The 25719-nt window shown below is 38.9% G+C and overlaps 1 protein-coding gene across 9 annotated transcripts in view; it reads right to left on the reverse strand.

Moving 5' to 3' along the window:
- KIAA0825 (KIAA0825 ortholog) overlaps positions 1-25719 on the reverse strand; it is a 477056-nt gene that overhangs the window by 299279 nt on the left and 152058 nt on the right. For all 9 annotated transcript variants that reach the window (XM_063664987.1, XM_054489405.2, XM_063664988.1 and 6 more), the window contains one exon: positions 6002-6112. In XM_063664987.1, coding sequence (XP_063521057.1) covers positions 6002-6112 — 111 coding nt within the window. The remainder of the gene's footprint in view (positions 1-6001; positions 6113-25719) is intronic.

Raw genomic sequence — 25719 nt, forward strand, 5'->3', positions numbered from 1 at the left:
ATGAGACTTAGTAATGGATTTGGTATGTAGGAGAGAAAAAAGGAGGTGTCCAATTGCCTCCTAAGTCTAAGTCTCTGGCTTCTACAATTGGATGGACGTACCATTAGCTGAGATAGGGAACAGTAGAAGAGGATCTGTTCGGAGGGGAGTATCCTAAGTCCAGTTTTGGTCATGGTGAGTTTGAGATGTCTTTATGATTTCCAGGTGTAAATTTCAAGAAGGTAGTCATGTATGGTTGGTGCCCATATATTATGGATCTGTAGTCTTAGGAGGGATTAAAATTAATGATATGGATTTAGGGGGCACACAGGGAGTACAGGAAACATAGAATGTTATCATCATCAAGAAAAAAGGTTACAGTATAGAATACTAACAATGTTCAATAGTTAATTGCCAGGTTAAAGTAGATGAACCTGCAAAGGAAACAGAAAAGCAGCAACAGGAAAGAAAGAAGACAAAAGTGGGTAAAAATCTCAGGAGGAAATCAAGAGAATACGTCAAGATGGAGGGAGTAGACAATGGTATCATATACTGTGGTCAAGTAGGCAAATACAATTGATTTCTTCACCAACATGTGACAATATGAGGAAAGGGACTTTGTCTCAAATGTCACTGCCTGCCTCTTTCTTCACCATTGACACCTAGCATAATGCCTTACATGGAGAACATTTTTTGAATGCATTTATTGAAGGAATGATTAAACACATCTTGCTAAACTAAATAAAAGGAAAGACCCACATAGCATGTAATATGAATATAATGAAACCAAAGATAGCTTAATATTTTTAGGGAAGAAAATATATGTATATAAATGCAAAACAGGATTACATTGAATAGAAGCATAGTAGAAACAAAAAGCCCAGTGGAAAGAAATATATACAGCTCAAAAGGGACTGGCCATAAATCAAAGCATCATGTTGTCACCACAAAAGAAAATTAGTAGTTAAAATGAATGGACTGTTTACTCACACTGATTATACTTCTTGGACTCAGTGTACAGTTATGACCTACTTAGCTAAGGAAGACCTGAAAATGCTTTTTTAAACCACATGAAGAGGAAAGTTTAGAAAAAGATAAAAGGCATTATAATGCAACATATTATAATTGACTAGGACAACATTCTTTCTTGAACATTTCTATGAATGCACAATATGGTATCTGTGTTAACCTTGAGATTAATACATTTTTCACATGTCTTAGCTTAATCTAGTATGAAACTGATTATCCTTTCTAAATCAACTCACGTTGTTAGCCTATACCACTACTAGGGACAATGAATATAGTACATTTTACTTACTGCTTTGAAAATACATTTATTTTCCCTAAAATAAACTCTTCTAACTTTATTCCCAGGATTCTAGGGGAATATGAAAAATTGTGCTTTTATCCATTTCATAGTTTTCTCTAGTAAGATTATAGACAAATTTACAGTCCATACTGCTATTTGTACATTTTTAATTCTATTTGTCTTCTGAATTTCGTGTCCTTTTTGTTTCTTTCCTTCTCACCCACTTTTAATTAATTATCGTAGTTTATTTAATGTTGCTAAAAGCTGACTTAAATTCTTTCTGAAACAATGTGCAGGTATAAATAAGTAAGCAAATAGATGAATAAATTACTAAGTTCCTTCATGATATTAACTATTTCAGTCACCTCTCCTCTCAGCCTTCCCCTTTACCAAAAGATAGGCCTAATATATTTTTTGTTTGTCATCATCCAACTCCTTATTTCCTTGAACAGTTCATTTTAGTTGCTAAAGTGAAGAATAGAGTTTTGAAGGATAATTTGGGGGTGAAAGACTCATACAGACAGCTGTTACAGGTGAGGGAAATGAATGGAAAGGTGAGATTTTTAAGGTCATATAATGGTGGTCTAGGAATCCCCATTGTAATGTCTGATAAATGCAAATCAATAACTTTAGTTATTTTAAAATTGCTTTTATTGCTGCCCTGGGTTCCTCTGATTGTACGGTGCTCTGAGCACACTGGATTATAAATCACATGGATCATGTCTTTCTAAGAAGATTATATGGACTTAGTTGAAAATATGACACCTAATGGTCAGAGGGGATATCGGCTAGAGTCCTCCTAACATACCTTGCATGGAGAATTTAGAAAGACAGAGGAGACAACCAAAGGTATTCCAAGAAAGGAAACTGCATAAACAAAGGCCTGAAGCTGAGAATAAGCAACAAATTCAATATTAAAAATATGGAATAACTAAGTCTTAAAGACACATGAGGAGACTGACTTAACTGGAGCAGAGAAAACTCTCCAGGAAATAAGCCAGAAAACTCTCCAACAAGTAAGCCAGGAGTGACAGTGTGGGTGAAGCAGAAGCTACTACAGGTTTCTGAATGAGAGAGAGATATAATGAAAACAGTCTTTTAAACACGTTAAATAATAGTAAAATGGACTAAGGTTGTTATAATGGGGTGAAGAGAAAGGGTGATTCTAAGAGAATTTTGGAAGAAGAATGAACTAAACACAATAATAAACTAGGACTAGAGGAAGAAAAGGCTCAACATGGAAATCATGATCAAGATTGTATTTTGGAAGCATGTAGCAACACTGTTACTCCTAACAGAAAAGACTCCCTGCATGAAGGACAAGGGAAGAGGGGAAAGAAGGATCATTTGAAGACATCGTATTGAATGAAAGTGGGTATTCAAGAAATAAGAACAGCTGGACATATACCGTTGGGGTATAGGTAATCACTCAAAGCTATAGATGCAGCACTGGAAATCAATCTGTATAGAGGTTACAGGTTAAGCCATGTGAATAAAAGAGAAATCAAAGAAAATAGATTTTCTTTTTGCTTTTCAAAAAATGTATTTACAGGCCAGGCACAGTGGGTCATGCCTGTAATCCCAGCACTTTGGGAGGCCAAGGTGGGTGGATCATTTGAGGTCAGGAGTTCGAGACCAGCCTGGCCAACATGGTGAAACCCTGTCTCTACTAAAAATACAAAAAATCAGCTGGGCATGGTGGCGCGTGCCTGTAATCCTGGCTACTTGGGAGGCTGAAGCAGGAGAATCGCTTGAACCTGGGAGGCAGAGGTTGCAGTGATCCAAGATCGTGCCATTGGACTCTAGCCTGGGTGACAGAGTGAAACTCCATCTCAAAAAAAGAGTATTCATAATTAATAAAATTAAATTATAATCACTATAAAACTTTGGAAAGTATAGACAACTATGTAGATGAAAATTAAAATTGCTTGCAATCCTACCACCCAGAGATAAAAACTATAAACCCACCTCTATATATCCTTTCAATATTTATTTTTCTATATGTACTTTTTTTTGTGCTCTAAATATGGTAGTATTGCATAGTTCAACACTTCCTAATGATGTCCCACCTTCCAATAATTGTTAATTCCCTGCAAAACAAGAGTTCTCTCACCCAGCAAGTTTGGGGAATCTGCATACTAGATCACTCCTTTGAGACTGTCTTAGTCCATTTTGTGCTGCCACAAAAGAATAACACAGACTGGGTAATTTACAAAGAAGAAAAAATTATTTCTCACAGTTCTGGAGGCTGGGAAGTCCAAGATCAAGGCACCAGCATCTGGTGAGGCCATCTTGCTGCACCCTCACATGGCAGAAGAAGGGCAAGATAAAATGAACCCATTCCTGTAAGCCCTTTTTATGGTATATTAATCCATTTAAGACGGAAAAACCCACATGATATAAATAACTTCCATTAGACCCCACCACCCAACACAGTTGCATTGGGGATTATATTTCCAACAATGAATTTTGGAGGATACATTCAGACCATAGCAGAGCTAAACAATACATACTAGCACGTCAGAGTCCCTACAAAGTTAAATCACAAAAAAGACCTTATATAATTAATAACTGACAATCTTATTTGTGCAGTAGAATGATTTTTCATGTACACCTGTTAACATCATCCTGAACTGCTCTTCCCTTTGAAAGGCGGGGGTGTGGTTGTCAAGAGCTTAAGCTTTAGAATAGAACAGGCCTGGGTTCAGAGCCTGGCCTCCAATTTTGTTCTCTCCAGAATGTTGCTGCCTATACAGCACTTTGCACTCCATAAAAGAAGCACCTGAGTACTTACCTTACAGAACTAGTGTGAGGTTTTAAAAAGATAGTGTATGTAAAGCAGTTAGCACTGTGTCTGGTACACACTTATCACTCTAAAAACTGGGTTGGCTTTGGTAATTTCATAATTACTAACCTCAATTTTCCCCCTAACATATCTACCACAATTATTTCTCTATGTAATTATTTTTCAAAACCCAGCCCTTTAATCACTCCACAGTAGTCTATTATGCCACTATCCCATACTGAATTGTTTAATGCCACAATGTAGAACATTTATTTCCATTTTTTTCTCTTACAAATAATGCGCCGATGGATATCTTCATATATAAAACTTTGTCAACCTCTCTGATTAATTGCTTATAGTTGATTCCTAGAAACAGAATTGTTAGATAAAAGGGCAAAAATATTTTTAAGTTTTTAATACGTATTACTAAACTGCCCTCATGAATTTGCATAAAATTTCATTTCCACTATGAGCTGAATAGTCGTCCCCATGTTCTAGTCTTTGTGTTAGGATAATAATGGAGATTGGTTGCTAAACAGAACAGAAAGAAAAGAAATGTGCATTTTTGCTTGGTGTAGATATAGAAAAGAGAAAGAAGTTAATATAAGAATTAGTGTTTGAAAGATAAGCCCATTTCCATGCTGATTTCCAGGACTCTAGCTGGGTTGATCTGAGCAAGCTTGGAAGTGGAAGCCTTACAGAGTTATGCCTAAAAGAGAATAACTCCAGTGGTTCCAGATATAAGATAAAAGCGGGCAGTAAAATAGGTTAAAGCAAATGTGATAATAACATGGAGAACAGATATGTTTATAAACTTAGGAATTCATCAAATGACACAGCTTGTTTGCTTGACTCACACTGTAAGAGATCCAGTCGTTTGTTACTTTTGCAACAATGAGTATTAAAGAGTTGGCTATTTAATTCCTAATGAAATAAAATATATTTATGGGCAAGATGGCAAGATATATTTACACACAAGATGACAGAGCATTGAGACTATTCCATTTCTAAGACTCAATCATAAGTAATTAACTAGAAATGTAGACAAAGTTTTACATGTAAATGAGGTAATAACAATACATTGAGGTCCTTGAAGATGGGGTCTATGTCTCATTAATGTTGGATTTTTCATTACCCATATGGAAATAGGCACACATTAGGCAAACAGTGTAAGTCTGTTGTGTCTATGGAAACTTCTGTATATGAGGTTTTCACACCCTCTATTTATGGGTGACAACCTTGTTCCTCAAGAGAGAGATATAGTCAGCTTAGATGGTAAAATAGCTGATAGTGTATTTCCAAGATGAATCAAGAATGTATGGGGATTAACAATATCTCCTTTAGCTGTACATGATATTTTTATTCTCAGATACCAAGGAAAGGTACTTTCCAATGTTATATTTAGCGAGAAATCAAACTGCCATTTCACATAATGCCACAAAATGCCATCAGATTACTCTGGAAGCACATTTCATACTTTAAATGATTTTTCTTGTTTTTAAGTGCTGTTAATTAAATAATGAAAGTGAAAGATCCTACTCATAATTTAAAAAGTTACTTCTCTCTCAACTTCTACCTAAGGCTCTGAGTTAGTTACATGTCTATGTTTGATAATTAGCTTGAGAACTGTCAAATCCACAGTCATAGATCAAGAAAGACAACTTTTAAAATAAAACTAAATTCCAAAAATTTACAGTTTTCCATTACATCACTAAAGCTATAAGCTAGTAGAATAATTATGAGGCCCATGCCTTTGATTCTTGAGCTAAGAAAAGATAAATAATACTCTTTACTTACCTGCCAATTGTGAAAAGTTGTAAGTTCTTTTTGTAAGATATAAGTTCATTTACATCCATAGATAAAAATTTCTATTAAATTTTAAAAGGAATCATAGAATTATAGATAGTATGGCATTTAGAGGCTCTCACCTGAGTAAAGAAGGGTAGAAATGTGATATGCAAGAAACCCAATATAATGGTTGCTTAAAAAATGATTTTAAGGAATCTGAAGCAGACTCATCCAGGCCATGCTGAAAAGTCCTAGGGAAATACAAATAATTAGTTTAGAATATACAGGAAACATTAACTATGACCATTGAAATAACTTTTGATTTTTACTTAGGATTCAGTTAATGATTTTTTTGTTTGTTTGTTTCTTTGTTTGGAGACAGAGTCTTGCTCTGTCACCCAGTCTGGAGTGTAGTGGTGCGATTCCGGCTCACTGCAACCTCCGCCTCCCAGGGTCAAGCGATTCTCCTGCTTCAGCCTCCCTAGTAGCTGGGGTTACAGGCACACGCTGCCACGCATGGCTAATTTTTTTTTTTTTTTTTGTATTTTAGTAGAGATGGGGTTTCCACATGTTGTCCAGGCTGGTCTCGAACTCCTGAGCTCAGGCAATCCGCCCGCCTCAGCCTCTCAAAGTGCTAGGATTATAGGCGTGAGCCACTGTGCCTGGCTCAGTTAAAGATTTTTACACAGAGTGGTTTGGGGGAGGAGCCAAGATGGCCGAATAGGAACAGCTCCGGTCTACAGCTCCCAGCGCGAGCGACGCAGAAGATGGGTGATTTCTGCATTTCCATCTGAGGTACCGTGTTCATCTCACTAGGGAGTGCCAGACAGTGGGCGCAGGTCAGTGGGTGAGCGCACCGTGCGCCAGCCGAAGCAGGGGCGAGGCATTGCCTCACTCGGGAAGCGCAAGGGGTCAGGGAGTTCCCCTTCCAGGGGTGACAGACGGCACCTGGAAAATCGGGCCACTCCCACCCGAATACTGTGCTTTTCCGACGGGCTTAGGAAACGGTGCCCCAGGAGAGTATAGCCCGCACCTGGCTCAGAGGGTCCTACGCCCACGGAGTCTCGCTGATTGCTAGCACAGCAGTCTGAGATCAAGCAGCAAGTCGGCAGCGAGGCTGGGGGAGGGGCGCCCGCCATTGCCCAGGCTCGCTTAGGTAAACAAAGCAGCCTGGAAGCTTGAACTGGGTGGAGCCCACCACACCTCAAGGAGGCCTGCCTGCCTCTGTAGGCTCCACCTCTGGGGGCAGGGCACAGACAAACAAAAAGACAGCAGTAACCTCTGCAGACTTAAATGTCCCTGTCTGACAGCTGTGAGGAGAGCAGTGGTTCTCCCAGCACGCAGCTGGAGATCTGAGAACGGGCTGACTGCCTCCTCAAGTGGGTCCCTGACCCCTGACCCCTGAGCAGCCTAACTGGGAGGCACCCCCCAGCAGGGGCAGACTGACACCTCACACGGCCGGCCAGGTACTCCAACAGACCTGCAGCTGAGGGTTCTGTCTGTTAGAAGGAAAACTAACAGAAAGGACATCCACACCAAAAACCCATCTGTACATCACCATCATCAAAGACCAAAAGTAGATAAAACCACAAAGATGGGGAAAAAACAGAGCAGAAAAACTGGAAACTCTAAAAACCAGAGTACCTCTCCTCCTCCAAAGGAACGCAGTTCCTCACCAGCAACGGAACAAAGCTGGATGGAGAATGACTTTGACGAGCTGAGAGAAGAAGGCTTCAGACGATCAAATTACTCCGAGCTACGGGAGGATATTCAATCCAAAGGCAAAGAAGTTGAAAACTTTGAAAAAAATTTAGAAGAATGTATAACTAGAATAACCAATACAGAGAAGTGCTTAAAGGAGCTGATGGAGCTGAAAACCAAGGCTCGAGAACTACGTGAAGAATGCAGAAGCCTCAGGAGCCGATGCGATCAAATGGAAGAAAGGGTATCAGCCCTGGAAGATGAACTGAATGAAATGAAGCGAGAAGGGAAGTTTAGAGAAAAAAGAATAAAAAGAAACGAGCAAAGCCTCCAAGAAATGTGGGACTATGTGAAAAGACCAAATCTACGTCTGATTGGTGTACCTGAAAGTGATGGGGAGAATGGAAACAAGTTGGAAAACACTCTGCAGGATATTATCCAGGAGAACTTCCCCAATCTAGCAAGGCAGGCCAACATTCAGATTCAGGAAATACAGAGAACGCCACAAAGATACTCTTCGAGAAGAGCAACTCCAAGACACATAATTGTCAGATTCACCAAAGTTGAAATGAAGGAAAAAATGTTAAGGGCAGCCAGAGAGAAAGGACGGGTTACCATCAAAGGGAAGCCCATCAGACTAACAGCGGATCTCTCGGCAGAAACCCTACAAGCCAGAAGAGAGTGGGGGCCAATATTCAACATTCTTAAAGAAAAGAATTTTCAACCCAGAATTTCATATCCTGCCAAACTAAGCTTCATAAGTGAAGGAGAAATAAAATACTTTACAGACAAGCAAATGCTGAGAGATTTTGTCACCACCAGGCCTGCCCTAAAAGAGCTCTTGAAGGAAGCGCTAAACATGGAAAGGCACAACCGGTACCAGCCACTGCAAAATCATACCGAAATGTAAAGACCATTGAGACTAGGAAGAGACTGCATCAACTAACGAGCAAAACATCGAGCTAACATCATAATGACAGGATCAAATTCACACATAACAATATTAACTTTAAATGTAAATGGACTAAATGCTCCAATTAAAAGACACAGACTGGCAAATTGGATAAAGACTCAAGACCCATCAGTGTGCTGTATTCAGGAAACCCATCTCACGTGCAGAGACACACATAGGTTCAAAATAAAAGGATGGAGGAAGATCTACCAAGCAAATGGAAAACAAAAAAAGGCAGGGGTTGCAATCCTAGTCTCTGATAAAACAGACTTTAAACCAACAAAGATCAAAAGAGACAAAGAAGGCCATTACATAATGGTAAAGGGATTAATTCAACAAGAAGAGCTAACTATCCTAAATATATATGCACCCAATACAGGAGCACCCAGATTCATAAAGCAAGTCCTGAGTGACCTACAAAGAGACTTAGACTCCCACACATTAATAATGGGAGACTTTAACACCCCACTGTCAACATTAGACAGATCAACGAGACAGAAAGTCAACAAGGATACCCAGGAATTGAACTCAGCTCTGCACCAAGCAGACCTAATAGACATCTACAGAACTCTCCACCCCAAATCAACAGAATATACATTTTTTTCAGCACCACACCACACCTATTCCAAAATTGACCATATCCTTGGAAGTAAAGCTCTCCTCAATAAATGTAAAAGAACAGAAATTGTAACAAACTGTCTCTCAGATCACAGTGCAATCAAGCTAGAACTCAGGATTAAGAATCTCACTCAAAACCGCTCAACTACGTGGAAACTGAACAATCTGCTCCTGAATGACTACTGGGTACATAACGAAATGAAGGCAGAAATAAAGATGTTCTTTGAAACCAACGAGAACCAAGACACAACATACCAGAATCTCTGGGATGCATTCAAAGCAGTGTGTAGAGGGAAATTTATAGCACTAAATGCCCACAAGAGAAAGCAGGAAAGATCCAAAATTGACACCCTAACATCACAATTAAAAGAACTAGAAAAGCAAGAGCAAACACATTCAAAAGCTAGCAGAAGGCAAGAAATAACTAAAATCAGAGCAGAACTGAAGGAAATAGAGACACAAAAAACCGTTCAAAAAATAAATGAATCCAGGAGCTGGTTTTTTGAAAGGATCAACAAAATTGATAGACCGCTAGCAAGATTAATAAAGAAAAAAAGAGAGAAGAATCAAATAGATGCAATAAAAAATGATAAAGGGGATATCACCACCGATCCCACAGAAATACAAACTACCATCAGAGAATATTACAAACACCTCTATGCAAATAAACTAGAAAATCTAGAAGAAATGGATAAATTCCTCAACACATACACCCTCCCAAGACTAAACCAAGAAGAAGTTCAATCTCTGAATAGACCAATAACAGGAGCTGAAATTATGGCAATAATCAATAGCTTACCAACCAAAAAAAGTCCAGGACCAGATGGGTTCACAGCCGAATTCTACCAGAGGTACAAGGAGGAGCTGGTACCATTCCTTCTGAAACTATTCCAATCAATAGAAAAAGAGGGAATCCTCCCTAACTCATTTTATGAGGCCAGCATCATCCTGATACCAAAGCCTGGCAGAGACACAACAAAAAAAGAGAATTTTAGACCAATATCCTTGATGAACATTGATGCAAAAATCCTCAATAAAATACTGGCAAACAGAATCCAGCAGCACATCAAAAAGCTTATCCACCATGATCAAGTGGGCTTCATCCCTGGGATGCAAGGCTGGTTCAATATACGCAAATCAATAAATGTAATCCAGCATATAAACAGAACCAAAGACAAAAACCACATGATTATCTCAATAGATGCAGAAAAGGCCTTTGACAAAATTCAACAACCCTTCATGCTAAAAACTCTCAATAAATTAGGAATTGATGGGACGTATCTCAAAATAATAAGAGCTATTTATGACAAACCCACAGCCAATATCATACTGAATGGGCAAAAACTGGAAGCATTCCCTTTGAAAACTGGCACAAGACAGGGATGCCCTCTCTCGCCACTTCTATTCAACATAGTGTTGGAAGTTCTGGCCAGGGCAATTAGGCAGGAGAAGGAAATCAAGGGTATTCAATTAGGAAAAGAGGAAGTCAAATTGTCCCTGTTTGCAGATGACATGATAGTATATCTAGAAAACCCCATTGTCTCAGCCCAAAATCTCCTTAAGCTGATAAGCAACTTCAGCAAAGTCTCAGGATACAAAATCAATGTGCAAAAATCACAAGCATTCTTATACATCAATAACAGACAAACAGAGAGCCAAATCATGAGTGAACTCCCATTCACAATTGCTTCAAAGAGAATAAAATACCTAGGAATCCAACTTACAAGGGATGTGAAAGACCTCTTCAAGGAGAACTACAAACCACTGCTCAAGGAAATAAAAGAGGATACAAACAAATGGAAGAACATTCCATGCTCATGGGTAGGAAGAATCAATATCATGAAAATGGCCATCCTTCCCAAGGTAATTTACAGATTCAATGCTATCCCCATCAAGCTACCAATGACTTTCTTCACAGAATTGGAAAAAACTACTTTAAAGTTCATATGGAACCAAAAAAGAGCCCGCATCGCCAAGTCAATCCTAAGCCAAAAGAACAAAGCTGGAGGCATCACGCTACCTGACTTCAAACTATACTACAAGGCTACAGTAACCAAAACAGCATGGTACTGGTACCAAAACAGAGATATAGATCAATGGAACAGAACAGAGCCATCAGAAATAATGCCACATATCTACAACCATCTGATCTTTGACAAACCTGAGAAAAACAAGAAATGGGGAAAGGATTCCCTATTTAATAAATGGTGCTGGGAAAACTGGCTAGCCATATGTAGAAAGCTGAAACTGGATCCCTTCCTTACACCTTATACAAAAATCAATTCAAGATGGATTAAAGACTTAAATGTTAGACCTAAAACCATAAAAACCCTAGAAGAAAACCTAGGCAATACCATTCAGGACATAGGCATGGGCAAGGACTTCATGTCTAAAACACCAAAAGCAATGGCAACAAAAGCCAAAATTGACAAATGGGATCTAATTAAACTAAAGAGCTTCTGCACAGCAAAGGAAACTACCATCAGAGTGAACAGGCAACCTACAAAATGGGAGAAAATTTTCGCAACCTACTCATCTGACAAAGGGCTAATATCCAGAATCTACAATGAACTCCAACAAATTTACAAGAAAAAAACAAACAACCCCATCAAAAAGTGGGCGAAGGACATGGACAGACACTTCTCAAAAGAAGACATTTATGCAGCCAAAAGACACATGAAAAAATGCTCACCATCACTGGCCATCAGAGAAATGCAAATCAAAACCACAATGAGATACCATCTCACACCAGTTAGAATGGCGATCATTAAAAAGTCAGGAAACAACAGGTGCTGGAGAGGATGTGGAGAAATAGGAACACTTCTACACTGTTGGTGGGACTGTAAACTAGTTCAACCCTTGTGGAAGTCAGTGTGGCGATTCCTCAGGGATCTAGAACTAGAAATTCCATTCGACCCAGCCATCCCATTACTGGGTATATACCCAAAGGACTATAAATCATGCTGCTATAAAGACACATGCACACGTATGTTTATTGCCGCATTATTCAGAATAGCAAAGACTTGGAACCAACCCAAATGTCCAACAATGATAGACTGGATTAAGAAAATGTGGCACATCTACACCATGGAATACTATGCAGCCATAAGAAATGATGAGTTCATGTCCTTTGTAGGGACATGGATGAAATTGGAAATCATCATTCTCAGTAAACTATCGCAAGAACAAAAAACCAAACACCGCATATTCTCACTCATAGGTGGGAATTGAACAATAAGAACACATGGACACAGGAAGGGGAACATCACAATTCAGGGACTGTTGTGGGTTGGGGGGAGGGGGGAGGGATAACATTGGGAGATATACCTAATGCTAGATGACGAGTTGGTGGGTGCAGTGCACCAGCATGGCACATGTATACATATGTAACTTACCTGCACATTGGGCACATGTACCATAAAACCTAAAGTATAATAATAATAATAATAATAATAATTACAATAAAAGAAAAAAAAAAAGTCATATGTATATAAACAAAAAAAAAAAAAAAAAAAAAGATAGTGGTTTGAGGCTTATTTTAACAAGCCACCTCTTACTTCATTTTTTTCTAGATTTTACTCACTATATCTGAAACCTCTTAATAGTTCTCTCTACTCTCGAAGTAAAATCCATTTTCTTATTAATTTAATTCATCTAATTTAATTATCTGTTGATTGTGTAAATATTCAAGAATTTACCCATCACTTTATTAAAATAAATCAAAAGAATATTGAACAACTAAAAAAAAAAAAAAAAAAAAAAAAAAAGATTTTTACACAAAATGGTATTGTGCTAGAATGGACAATGCCCCCACTTCATCCACTTGGGATTTATGTTAATAGGTGGCTCAGGGCCAGGTGGGGAAGTCAGCACAGCCATGAAAAACCACAAGTTGAGACTTAGAATTTTTACGAACCTCTATAAAACAATCTTTACACTTGGGGAAGGTGTAGCAATACCATTATCATCTAATTTTTAAAAATCTCATGTTATACAATTTTTCATGACAAAAGGATAAAGAATAGTACAATGAATATTACTTATGTTTCCCATGAGTAGTATTTTTATGTCCCATTGTTACTTTCTTCAACCTGGATCCAATAAATGCCAGTATTTGCTTCATTAATGTAAAAATTTTAGTATGATGGTACCTCTTTTTAATCTTTAAAGTGATTTATAAATATTAAATAATTAATTAGAATTTATAATTAATTTTGTGTGCTCCTAAGGGTCTAGAGAGGGCTTATAAAGAAGAATTTAATTGTAAAATACATAGTTATACTTTCAAAATTAAAACAATGTAACCTGAATATCTGATCTACGGCTATCAGCAGTTACTGTAACATTTTTCTAGATTGGCTCAAATTCAACTCTAAATCTTGACACAATAGAAAAGGATTTGTTACATAAAATCTTTAGCAGATAACTTGGCTAGTAACAAATGTATAACAACAGGAGATTATATTTTCCTACACAGAGTTAAGAGTAATGACTGGGAATGCTTTAGAAGTGGAATTTTCGAGGTAGTACCATCTCTCTTTATATACAGTACAGGAGCAATAGTGTCTTTTGATATCCAGAACAGAATTCCATTTTGAAAATCCACCTTTATCTTTTCACTCCACATCTTGCTTCTTGTATCCTCATGCTTTTTCAAATCTGACCCTTCTCTCCCCCTGGTTGTCTTGCTAAATAGAACATCTTCTAATTAAATAGACTTGGACATTTTTTAGACTTTAATATATCATCTCTTCTTTAAAAGGCTTTTTTTCTCACTAAATCTCAGATCAAAACAGAAATTCCTTAAATAGGCTTCAAAGTCAGGCTGTAATATTTCCATCTCATGTATTCCACTATGTGAGCTAGAGAAGTAGGCAGAAGCCAGACCAGGTACCAGGATATGTTTTTCTAAGGAGTTTGGACTTAGTACTGGCAATAAAGAATCATTGAAGAGTGTATAGCATGAGATTAACACTAGCAGTTTTACAACCTAGAAAAATCACTTTAGCAGTAGTGAGGAGAGCAGGTTGGAAAGAGTCAGGCAGGAGAGAGGGAGATAATGAAGGCAATATTGTAGTAGACAGGTCAGAGAGGATAAGACACTGAACTAAGGTAAGAGACAGGAGATAGTAAGTAGTAGACAAATACAAAACATGTTAAATTCACATAACGAACAATATTCATCTCCTAATGACATGGAGTTTGTGATGGCATGAGTGGGAAGATAGAAGGAGAAAATTAAGGAAAATGAAGAAGCTTAGGATACATTGCAAGTATTTTACTTAGTTTTAGGTATGTTAAGGGGGCTACAGACATCTGAAGTACATCCAAGGCATCCAATAGTAATTTGGATTTACTGATACAGCACATACAAGAGCTGTCTGGTTTGAAAATATCAATGTGGAAGTCATCAACATAATGGTATAGCCATAGCAATGGATGAATTCACACTACCCCCCAACCCCCTGCCAAAAAAAAAAAAAAGGAATGTAAGATGTAAAGATCGTCAAAGATAAAACTCTGGAACATACCGACACTTAAAGGGTGAGGCCAGAAAAAGAAACATTCAAGCAAAACCAAGAAGGAATAATCAGAGAAGTAGGCCAAGACACAGGAGAAAGTGGTGTTAGAGAAGCCAAAAGAAGAGAAAATGACTGAATCCACTGGAGTTAGCAATCAGGTATGTATGGAGGACCCTGCCCATGTTGTTAGCTTAGCATGCTGAGGGTAGAAGTCCAGTTGCAGTGCACTGAGTGAGTGGTAGGTATAAAAGTAGACAATGAATGAAAACTGTTTTGAGAGGGAAACATAATAGTAATGGAGGAACATTTTTTAATGTAGGAGATGTTTGGGGGAAGGAGCCACAAGACAAGATAGAAAGGATGTTTAAAAGGCCATTAGTAGGAGGTAAATGCAATCAAGAGATCAGGTAAAAAGATTTACTTTGATTGGGAAAGGAGACATATTGATCAGAGAGTAATCAAAGGATACAGAGGTGAGTGGAGAGAAGAATAATTATTAAGAACAGAAATGAGAAGTTAAAGTGCATTCGTGATGGTGTGGATTTTCTTAGACAAGTACAGGGACAAGGCCATCTGCTAACAAACAGATGGGGCAAGATCAGGGGCTTGATCCAAGTGGGGAAGGACGAAAAAAGGAGTTACCCAAGATTGGACAAAGAGTGGAATTGCCAAAAGGTATAAAAGGAGAGGTGAGTGATATTCTCTAAAAGTGTACCAGAGTCTGGATACAGCCCAAGAAAGTGAGGGTATGAGGAGGACCATGCCACTGCAAGAGAGCTAGGAAAGGGAGGGTGCCGGTAAAATGTGACAAGAGATGCAGCAAGTGGCCTGGAGAGAAAGGCAGTCTCAAAGGAAGAGAAAGACTCAGAGAAAATGACGGGACAAGTCATGGAAGTCTTGATGAGAAAGCAGGAGGGACTGGAGAATGTGGACATAAATATCTTTGTAGCCTTTCTCATAGCCTATGCCTACTTTCCCTCACACTTCTTTGATCTCTTTGCATAAAACCTCTATTTGTCTAGTTATCTGAGGGCCACCTCATTTCTCTAAGAATGAATACCTTACCTAGATGACTTCTCTGTCATGTTCAAGTAGCTCCATAGATTGCTCTACCTCTGAAGCTTCTCTGCTAAGTCTTCTCTGACTACCCTTTCTAAAATATATCCCCTTTCACAACCTCATCCCCCCTCTATGCCCTAATTTTGGTTTGTTTCTTTATAGGATTTAACTCTACCTCCAATCCCTTTCCATTTACTTTTTTATCTGCTCCATACCCCAAGGGTAAGGTCATCAAAGGTTATATAGAGGTAGTGTATGGGCACATGCGGGAACCGGTGCCAGAGAGCCTGGGCTTATATCTTCAATATGCTTTTATTAACAGGCAATGCTGGTGGCTGTATATTTAGCCTTCGTTTTCTCATTTGAAAAATGGGAATTAAAATAGTAAATCACCTCACAGAGTGAGTATGAAGATTAAGTGGAATAATGTATTTAAAGGATTTAGCAAAGTGCCTTGTACACAATAAGTGCTCGATATAAATAAGATATCATTATAAGATAGCAAGAGTTAGAAATTGTCCTTAAAAAAGACTATGGCCATTTCAAAACTGACATGAAATTCCTGATAGTCTAAATGGTTGCCTAGCTACAGTTTTATTCTCATGACTAGACAAAATAATGGAGGGTCTAAAAATAATGGCATGGTTATTTAGTACACAAATTTCTTAGATGACAAACCATTGGCAATATGGTATTTATCTGAGCATTTCTGCCAGTACCTAAACTGTTTTACTCCACTGACAGTTTCTCAGTCATACTGGTTATGGTAAGGTTATTTGGCTATAAGAGATATTATGGCAGATGTTTATGGTCTCAAAGGGAGTGAGATCTGTATGAGCATTTAATTCCACAGCAAGATCCCAAATTAGTTTCATTATTCTAAAGAGTATAACAGGGTGAAAATTGGCCCACAAGCCTCAATGGGAGAATGAAATTATGAGCTAGCTATTAGACAACCTCTAATGATGTTTTGGTATACAGTTAAAAGAGAAGATGCTCTAAATAATTCATAGTGGAGAGTAAAATACAATTGTATGAGCCATAGGATTATATTTTCCACAAGACGTAAAAGAATTTTGATACAGCAAATTTAAATACTTTCTTAAAAATAAATGTCTATAAGTTTGAAGCAGGTACATTTCTTCACATTCCCAAATGAACACATTGTAAAGATGACTTTGCTTAAGGTGAAACGAGTGAATTTGGGAAAATTCCTTGCCTTTGTCTTTCCTCCAACCTCAACTAGCCATGCCCCTTCCTTGCGTTAGCATCATACTGCTCCTGTGCTGACCACGCCAGCACTCTGTCCTAGATTCACTCTCTCTGGGTTCTCTGATCTACACCTATGTTGCCAGCATTCCTTTTTTCTTTAACAAAACTGATCAGCTCTTTGGGCTTATGTAGCCAGATGCTGAAAGGAGATAAAAACCAATGCACATTAAAAGTGAGAACAACTGATGAGCTAAAAAGAGTTAGCTGGGTTTTATGCTTCTCTTGTGTCATGTTGCTTTTGGCTGCCCTCCCCAGGAGAAATGGGTCTCATAATATGATGTTAATGGAATAAACCTCCATGACTAAATTAAGGTAGCCCAAGGATGTAAGCTCTATGTGAGTGGAGGGTCAGGTTAGACTTCTTGAGTCATCTGTGCCTGCCAGGGTGCCTAGGCCATTGGAGGCGTTCAGTAAATAATACCAAGAGAAGACCACAACCTTAGAAAAGGCAGAATTAGTGTGAAACTGAATGACTAAGATAGCCCTGAAAAGCTTGAGATAACTGAGGACATGTGAACCCTTCTGATGGCCCTAGAATCACAGACAACTATCTATGAATACCAAATTCAAGATTTTAAACAGAATCCTAAGTAGCTGCTTCACTTTCAAAAACTGGCATCATACCTGAGACTATAAGTTGTTGCCTAAATGTCATTAAGTAACATTTAAGTGCCTTGAATTTCTCATGATGAAAATAACTCTTTGAGGTTAGCAAATGATAATTTGAGGTTAGAGAATAATTGGCCCATAGTAGATACATGGTAAATACATGGTAAAACAAAGAAAGAATGAATAAAAGGTATTACCAGACCTTGCTTAGTTAAAAGGAGGATGAGTTTTAAGGGCCATCCGTGAAGAGCAATTGTGGGTGGTAGACAGCCAAAGGGCAGGTTGAGAACAGGACACGAGGTGGAGAGAGAGAAAGACTGGACCTTGGGGTACACCAGGAACCAGCCAGTCGAATATTCTGGGAGCAGCCCTCTTTAAATTTAATGACCGGCTGTTTTGGGGTATTTTAACCTTGTTAGGATGATACATAAAGCTGTTTAATTTTGTGTTTTTTTAAAAATGAGATTTCCCTTTAAAAATAATGTTTACAGGAAGGTGGATAAAAGGAGTCATTGAACCTAAACAAAATGGCTAAGGCAAGAAACTTCACTTTCTGGAAAATTCTGCATTCTGCTAGATACCTTTTTTTTTAAAAAAAATCATTTTAGGGAGGAGCCAAGATGGCCGAATAGGAACAGCTCCGGTCTACAGCTCCCAGCGCGAGCCACGCAGAAGACGGGTGATTTCTGCATTTCCATCTGAGGTACCGTGTTCATCTCACTAGGGAGTGCCAGACAGTGGGCGCAGGTCAGTGGGTGAGCGCACCGTGCGCCAGCCGAAGCAGGGGCGAGGCATTGCCTCACTCGGGAAGCGCAAGGGGTCAGGGAGTTCCCCTTCCAGGGGTGACAGACGGCACCTGGAAAATCGGGCCACTCCCACCCGAATACTGTGCTTTTCCGACGGGCTTAGGAAACGGTGCCCCAGGAGAGTATAGCCCGCACCTGGCTCAGAGGGTCCTACGCCCACGGAGTCTCGCTGATTGCTAGCACAGCAGTCTGAGATCAAACAGCAAGGCGGCAGCGAGGCTGGGGGAGGGGCGCCCGCCATTGCCCAGGCTCGCTTAGGTAAACAAAGCAGCCTGGAAGCTTGAACTGGGTGGAGCCCACTACAGCTCAAGGAGGCCTGCCTGCCTCTGTAGGCTCCACCTCTGGGGGCAGGGCACAGACAAACAAAAAGACAGCAGTAACCTCTGCAGACTTAAATGTCCCTGTCTGACAGCTGTGAGGAGAGCAGTGGTTCTCCCAGCACGCAGCTGGAGATCTGAGAACGGGCAGACTGCCTCCTCAAGTGGGTCCCTGACCCCTGACCCCCGAGCAGCCTAACTGGGAGGCACCCCCCAGCAGGGGCAGACTGACACCTCACACGGCCGGCCAGGTACTCCAACAGACCTGCAGCTGAGGGTCCTGTCTGTTAGAAGGAAAACTAACAGAAAGGACATCCACACCAAAAACCCATCTGTACATCACCATCATCAAAGACCAAAAGTAGATAAAACCACAAAGATGGGGAAAAAACAGAGCAGAAAAACTGGAAACTCTAAAAACCAGAGTACCTCTCCTCCTCCAAAGGAACGCAGTTCCTCACCAGCAACGGAACAAAGCTGGACGGAGAATGACTTTGACGAGCTGAGAGAAGAAGGCTTCAGACGATCAAATTACTCCGAGCTACGGGAGGATATTCAAACCAAAGGCAAAGAAGTTGAAAACTTTGAAAAAAATTTAGAAGAATGTATAACTAGAATAACCAATACAGAGAAGTGCTTAAAGGAGCTGATGGAGCTGAAAACCAAGGCTCGAGAACTACGTGAAGAATGCAGAAGCCTCAGGAGCCAATGCGATCAAATGGAAGAAAGGGTATCAGCCCTGGAAGATGAAATGAATGAAATGAAGCGAGAAGGGAAGTTTAGAGAAAAAAGATTAAAAAGAAATGAGCAAAGCCTCCAAGAAATGTGGGACTATGTGAAAAGACCAAATCTACGTCTGATTGGTGTACCTGAAAGTGATGGGGAGAATGGAAACAAGTTGGAAAACACTCTGCAGGATATTATCCAGGAGAACTTCCCCAATCTAGCAAGGCAGGCCAACATTCAGATTCAGGAAATACAGAGAACGCCACAAAGATACTCCTCGAGAAGAGCAACTCCAAGACACATAATTGTCAGATTCACCAAAGTTGAAATGAAGGAAAAAATGTTAAGGGCAGCCAGAGAGAAAGGTCGGGTTACCATCAAAGGGAAGCCCATCAGACTAACAGCGGATCTCTCGGCAGAAACCCTACAAGCCAGAAGAGAGTGGGGGCCAATATTCAACATTCTTAAAGAAAAGAATTTTCAACCCAGAATTTCATATCCTGCCAAACTAAGCTTCATAAGTGAAGGAGAAATAAAATACTTTACAGACAAGCAAATGCTGAGAGATTTTGTCACCACCAGGCCTGCCCTAAAAGAGCTCTTGAAGGAAGCGCTAAACATGGAAAGGCACAACCGGTACCAGCCACTGCAAAATCGTACCGAAATGTAAAGACCATTGAGACTAGGAAGAGACTGCATCAACTAACGAGCAAAATATCCAGCTAACATCATAATGACAGGATCAAATTCACACATAACAATATTAACTTTAAATGTAAATGGACTAAATGCTCCAATTAAAAGACACAGACTGGCAAATTGGATAAAGACTCAAGACCCATCAGTGTGCTGTATTCAGGAAACCCATCTCACATGCAGAGACACACATAGGCTCAAAATAAAAGGATGGAGGAAGATCTACCAAGCAAATGAAAAACAAAAAAAGGCAGGGGTTGCAATCCTAGTCTCTGATAAAACAGACTTTAAACCAACAAAGATCAAAAGAGACAAAGAAGGCCATTACATAATGGTAAAGGGATTAATTCAACAAGAAGAGCTAACTATCCTAAATATATATGCACCCAATACAGGAGCACCCAGATTCATAAAGCAAGTCCTGAGTGACCTACAAAGAGACTTAGACTCCCACACATTAATAATGGGAGACTTTAACACGCCACTGTCAACATTAGACAGATCAACGAGACAGAAAGTCAACAAGGATACCCAGGAATTGAACTCAGCTCTGCACCAAGCAGACCTAATAGACATCTACAGAACTCTCCACCCCAAATCAACAGAATATACATTTTTTTCAGCACCACACCACACCTATTCCAAAATTGACCATATACTTGGAAGTAAAGCTCTCCTCAATAAATGTAAAAGAACAGAAATTGTAACAAACTGTCTCTCAGATCACAGTGCAATCAAGCTAGAACTCAGGATTAAGAATCTCACTCAAAACCGCTCAACTACGTGGAAACTGAACAACCTGCTCCTGAATGACTACTGGGTACATAACGAAATGAAGGCAGAAATAAAGACGTTCTTTGAAACCAACGAGAACCAAGACACAACATACCAGAATCTCTGGGATGCATTCAAAGCAGTGTGTAGAGGGAAATTTATAGCACTAAATGCCCACAAGAGAAAGCAGGAAAGATCCAAAATTGACACCCTAACATCACAATTAAAAGAACTAGAAAAGCAAGAGCAAACACATTCAAAAGCTAGCAGAAGGCAAGAAATAACTAAAATCAGAGCAGAACTGAAGGAAATAGAGACACAAAAAACCGTTCAAAAAATCAATGAATCCAGGAGCTGGTTTTTTGAAAGGATCAACAAAATTGATAGACCGCTAGCAAGATTAATAAAGAAAAAAAGAGAGAAGAATCAAATAGATGCAATAAAAAATGATAAAGGGGAGATCACCACCGATCCCACAGAAATACAAACTACCATCAGAGAATATTACAAACACCTCTATGCAAATAAACTAGAAAATCTAGAAGAAATGGATAAATTCCTCAACACATACACCCTCCCAAGACTAAACCGAGAAGAAGTTGAATCTCTGAATAGACCAATAACAGGAGCTGAAATTGTGGCAATAATCAATAGCTTACCAACCAAAAAAAGTCCAGGACCAGATGGGTTCACAGCCGAATTCTACCAGAGGTACAAGGAGGAGCTGGTACCATTCCTTCTGAAACTCTTCCAATCAATAGAAAAAGAGGGAATCCTCCCTAACTCATTTTATGAGGCCAGCATCATCCTGATACCAAAGCCTGGCAGAGACACAACAAAAAAAGAGAATTTTAGACCAATATCCTTGATGAACATTGATGCAAAAATCCTCAATAAAATACTGGCAAACAGAATCCAGCAGCACATCAAAAAGCTTATCCACCATGATCAAGTGGGCTTCATCCCTGGGATGCAAGGCTGGTTCAATATACGCAAATCAATAAATGTAATCCAGCATATAAACAGAACCAAAGACAAAAACCACATGATTATCTCAATAGATGCAGAAAAGGCCTTTGACAAAATTCAACAACCCTTCATGCTAAAAGCTCTCAATAAATTAGGAATTGATGGGACGTATCTCAAAATAATAAGAGCTATTTATGACAAACCCACAGCCAATATCATACTGAATGGGCAAAAACTGGAAGCATTCCCTTTGAAAACTGGCACAAGACAGGGATGCCCTCTCTCGCCACTTCTATTCAACATAGTGTTGGAAGTTCTGGCCAGGGCAATTAGGCAAGAGAAGGAAATCAAGGGTATTCAATTAGGAAAAGAGGAAGTCAAATTGTCCCTGTTTGCAGATGACATGATATATATCTAGAAAACCCCATTGTCTCAGCCCAAAATCTCCTTAAGCTGATAAGCAACTTCAGCAAAGTCTCAGGATACAAAATCAATGTGCAAAAATCACAAGCATTCTTATACATCAATAACAGACAAACAGAGAGCCAAATCATGAGGGAACTCCCATTCACAATTGCTTCAAAGAGAATAAAATACCTAGGAATCCAACTTACAAGGGATGTGAAAGACCTCTTCAAGGAGAACTACAAACCACTGCTCAAGGAAATAAAAGAGGATACAAACAAATGGAAGAACATTCCATGCTCATGGGTAGGAAGAATCAATATCATGAAAATGGCCATCCTTCCCAAGGTAATTTACAGATTCAATGCCATCCCCATCAAGCTACCAATGACTTTCTTCACAGAATTGGAAAAAACTACTTTAAAGTTCATATGGAACCAAAAAAGAGCCCGCATTGCCAAGTCAATCCTAAGCCAAAAGAACAAAGCTGGAGGCATCACGCTACCTGACTTCAAACTATACTACAAGGCTACAGTAACCAAAACAGCATGGTACTGGTACCAAAACAGAGATATAGATCAATGGAACAGAACAGAGCCGTCAGAAATAATGCTGCATATCTACAACCATCTGATCTTTGACAAACCTGAGAAAAACAAGAAATGGGGAAAGGATTCCCTATTTAATAAATGGTGCTGGGAAAACTGGCTAGCTGTATGTAGAAAGCTGAAACTGGATCCCTTCCTTACACCTTATACAAAAATCAATTCAAGATGGATTAAAGACTTAAATGTTAGACCTAAAACCATAAAAACCCTAGAAGAAAACCTAGGCAATACCATTCAGGACATAGGCATGGGCAAGGACTTCATGTCTGAAACACCAAAAGCAATGGCAACAAAAGCCAAAATTGACAAATGGGATCTAATTAAACTAGAGAGCTTCTGCACAGCAAAGGAAACTACCATCAGAGTGAACAGGCAACCTACAAAATGGGAGAAAATTTTCGCAACTTACTCATCTGACAAAGGGCTAATATCCAGAATCTACAATGAACTCCAACAAATTTACAAGAAAAAAACAAACAACCCCATCAAAAAGTGGGCGAAGGACATGAACAGACACTTCTCAAAAGAAGACATTTATGCAGCCAAAAAACACATGAAAAAATGCTCACCATCACTGGCCATCAGAGAAATGCAAATCAAAACCACAATGAGATACCATCTCACACCAGTTAGAATGGCAATCATTAAAAAGTCAGGAAACAACAGGTGCTGGAGAGGATGTGGAGAAATAGGAACACTTTTACACTGTTGGTGGGACTGTAAACTAGTTCAACCATTGTGGAAGTCAGTGTGGCGATTCCTCAGGGATCTAGAACTAGAAATTCCATTTGACCCAGCCATCCCATTACTGGGTATATACCCAAAGGACTATAAATCATGCTGCTATAAAGACACATGCACACGTATGTTTATTGCAGCATTATTCACAATAGCAAAGACTTGGAACCAACCCAAATGTCCAACAATGGTAGACTGGATTAAGAAAATGTGGCACATATACACCATGGAATACTATGCAGCCATAAAAAATGATGAGTTCATGTCCTTTGTAGGGACATGGATGAAATTGGAAATCATCATTCTCAGTAAACTATCGCAAGAACCAAAAACCAAACACCGCATATTCTCACTCATAGGTGGGAATTGAACAATGAGAACACATGGACACAGGAAGGGGAACATCACACTTCGGAGACTGTTGTGGGTTGGGGGGAGGGGGGAGGGATAGCATTGGGAGATATACCTAATGCTAGATGACGAGTTGGTGGGTGCAGCGCACCAGCATGGCACATGTATACATATGTAACTTACCTGCACATTGGGCACATGTACCATAAAACCTAAAGTATTATAATAATAATAATAATAATAATAATAAAAGAAAAAAAAATGTATTTCAACTTTCAATAAACCTGCTCTTCCACCATCAAAAAAAAAAAAAAAAAAACATTTGAAATATGTTTAAATTTCCATTCAGTCTATATTCATTTTCACAACTTTATTGAGATGTATAATTCATATACCACAAGATTTACCCATTTAAAGTATACAATTAGATGGTTTATACTATATTCATGGAGCTGCATAACCTCATAAGTATCTAATTTTAGAATATTTTATTCCCAAACGAAACCCTGTATCCATTAGCTGTCATTCCCCATTCCCTCCTCCCCTCAGCTTCTAGTAACCACTGATCTACTCTCTGTCTCTACGGATTTGCCGATTCTGGACATTTCTAATAAATAGAATCAAACAACATGTGGGCTCTTGTGTCTGGTTTTTTTCATTTAGCATGTTTTTGAGGTTCATCTCTGTGGCAGCACATATCAGCACTTTATTCCTCTTTATTGCTGAATAATATTCCACTGTATGGATATGCCACATTTTATGTATTCATTCACTAGTTGATGGGCATTTGGCTGCTTTCTCATTGTGTTATTTTGAAAAATGCTGCTACACAAATTTTTGTGTGGACATAACATTTTGAACATTCCTACACAAATTTTTGTGTGGACATAATATTTTCATTGCTGGGCCATATGACCATATGCTCAACATTTCACATAAGCATATTCTACGCTTAACATTTTGAGGACCTGCCTATTTTCCAAGGTGTGCCAGTCACTCCTGAGGTAGGAAAAGCAAAGGCCTATTTTATTTTCTGAAAGACAGTGAAATAGTTTCTTTTTAAACAAAGGGTAAGGCCATAACCTCGAAAGGCCTAACATTAGTTTGAAACAGAACTATAAACAGAGCATTGGAATTTGGTGACTAAAAAGCCTTATGAGTGACAACAAATGGACCCCAAGATGAGGCTGCTATTCCTTGGCTTAGTGATCTACCTTTGGGTATATTTCTGATGACCCTATACTGTGCATGGCTTGTTGGCTGTTGTATTGAAATCCCACACTTCCATCTTATTAAATGTTGAAATAGTCAGCTTTCAAAAAGTTTCTACTATTAGGAGTTTTGATATAAAACATCAAAACATTCAGGTAAATATAGATATAGACATTAGATATATATATGAAATTTATTATCTAATTCTACTTTTTATTATAGATTTAGGGAGGGCAATATTATTTGAATTTAAAATAAAAAATATCATCAGCTTTTCTTAAATTACTTGTGGCAGATATTACATCTTGCTCATTGTTGTATTGCTTGTCTTTAATCAGAGGGGCTAGAGAGGCAGCAACATTTGTCGAATTGAAATTGAATTGCATTTACCCAAAATTCTAGTAATTAATTTTTAACCTGCTACACATGAACTAAAACTAAAGTCTACTCATCCAAAATGCAACATATGAAACCACTGTGTGGGGATGTGTATGAACATGTATGTGAATATGCTTCTGAACCT

This window comes from Pongo pygmaeus, chromosome 4, assembly GCF_028885625.2.
Source record: "Pongo pygmaeus isolate AG05252 chromosome 4, NHGRI_mPonPyg2-v2.0_pri, whole genome shotgun sequence".
In the NCBI taxonomy this organism is placed as follows: Eukaryota; Metazoa; Chordata; class Mammalia; order Primates; family Hominidae; genus Pongo; species Pongo pygmaeus.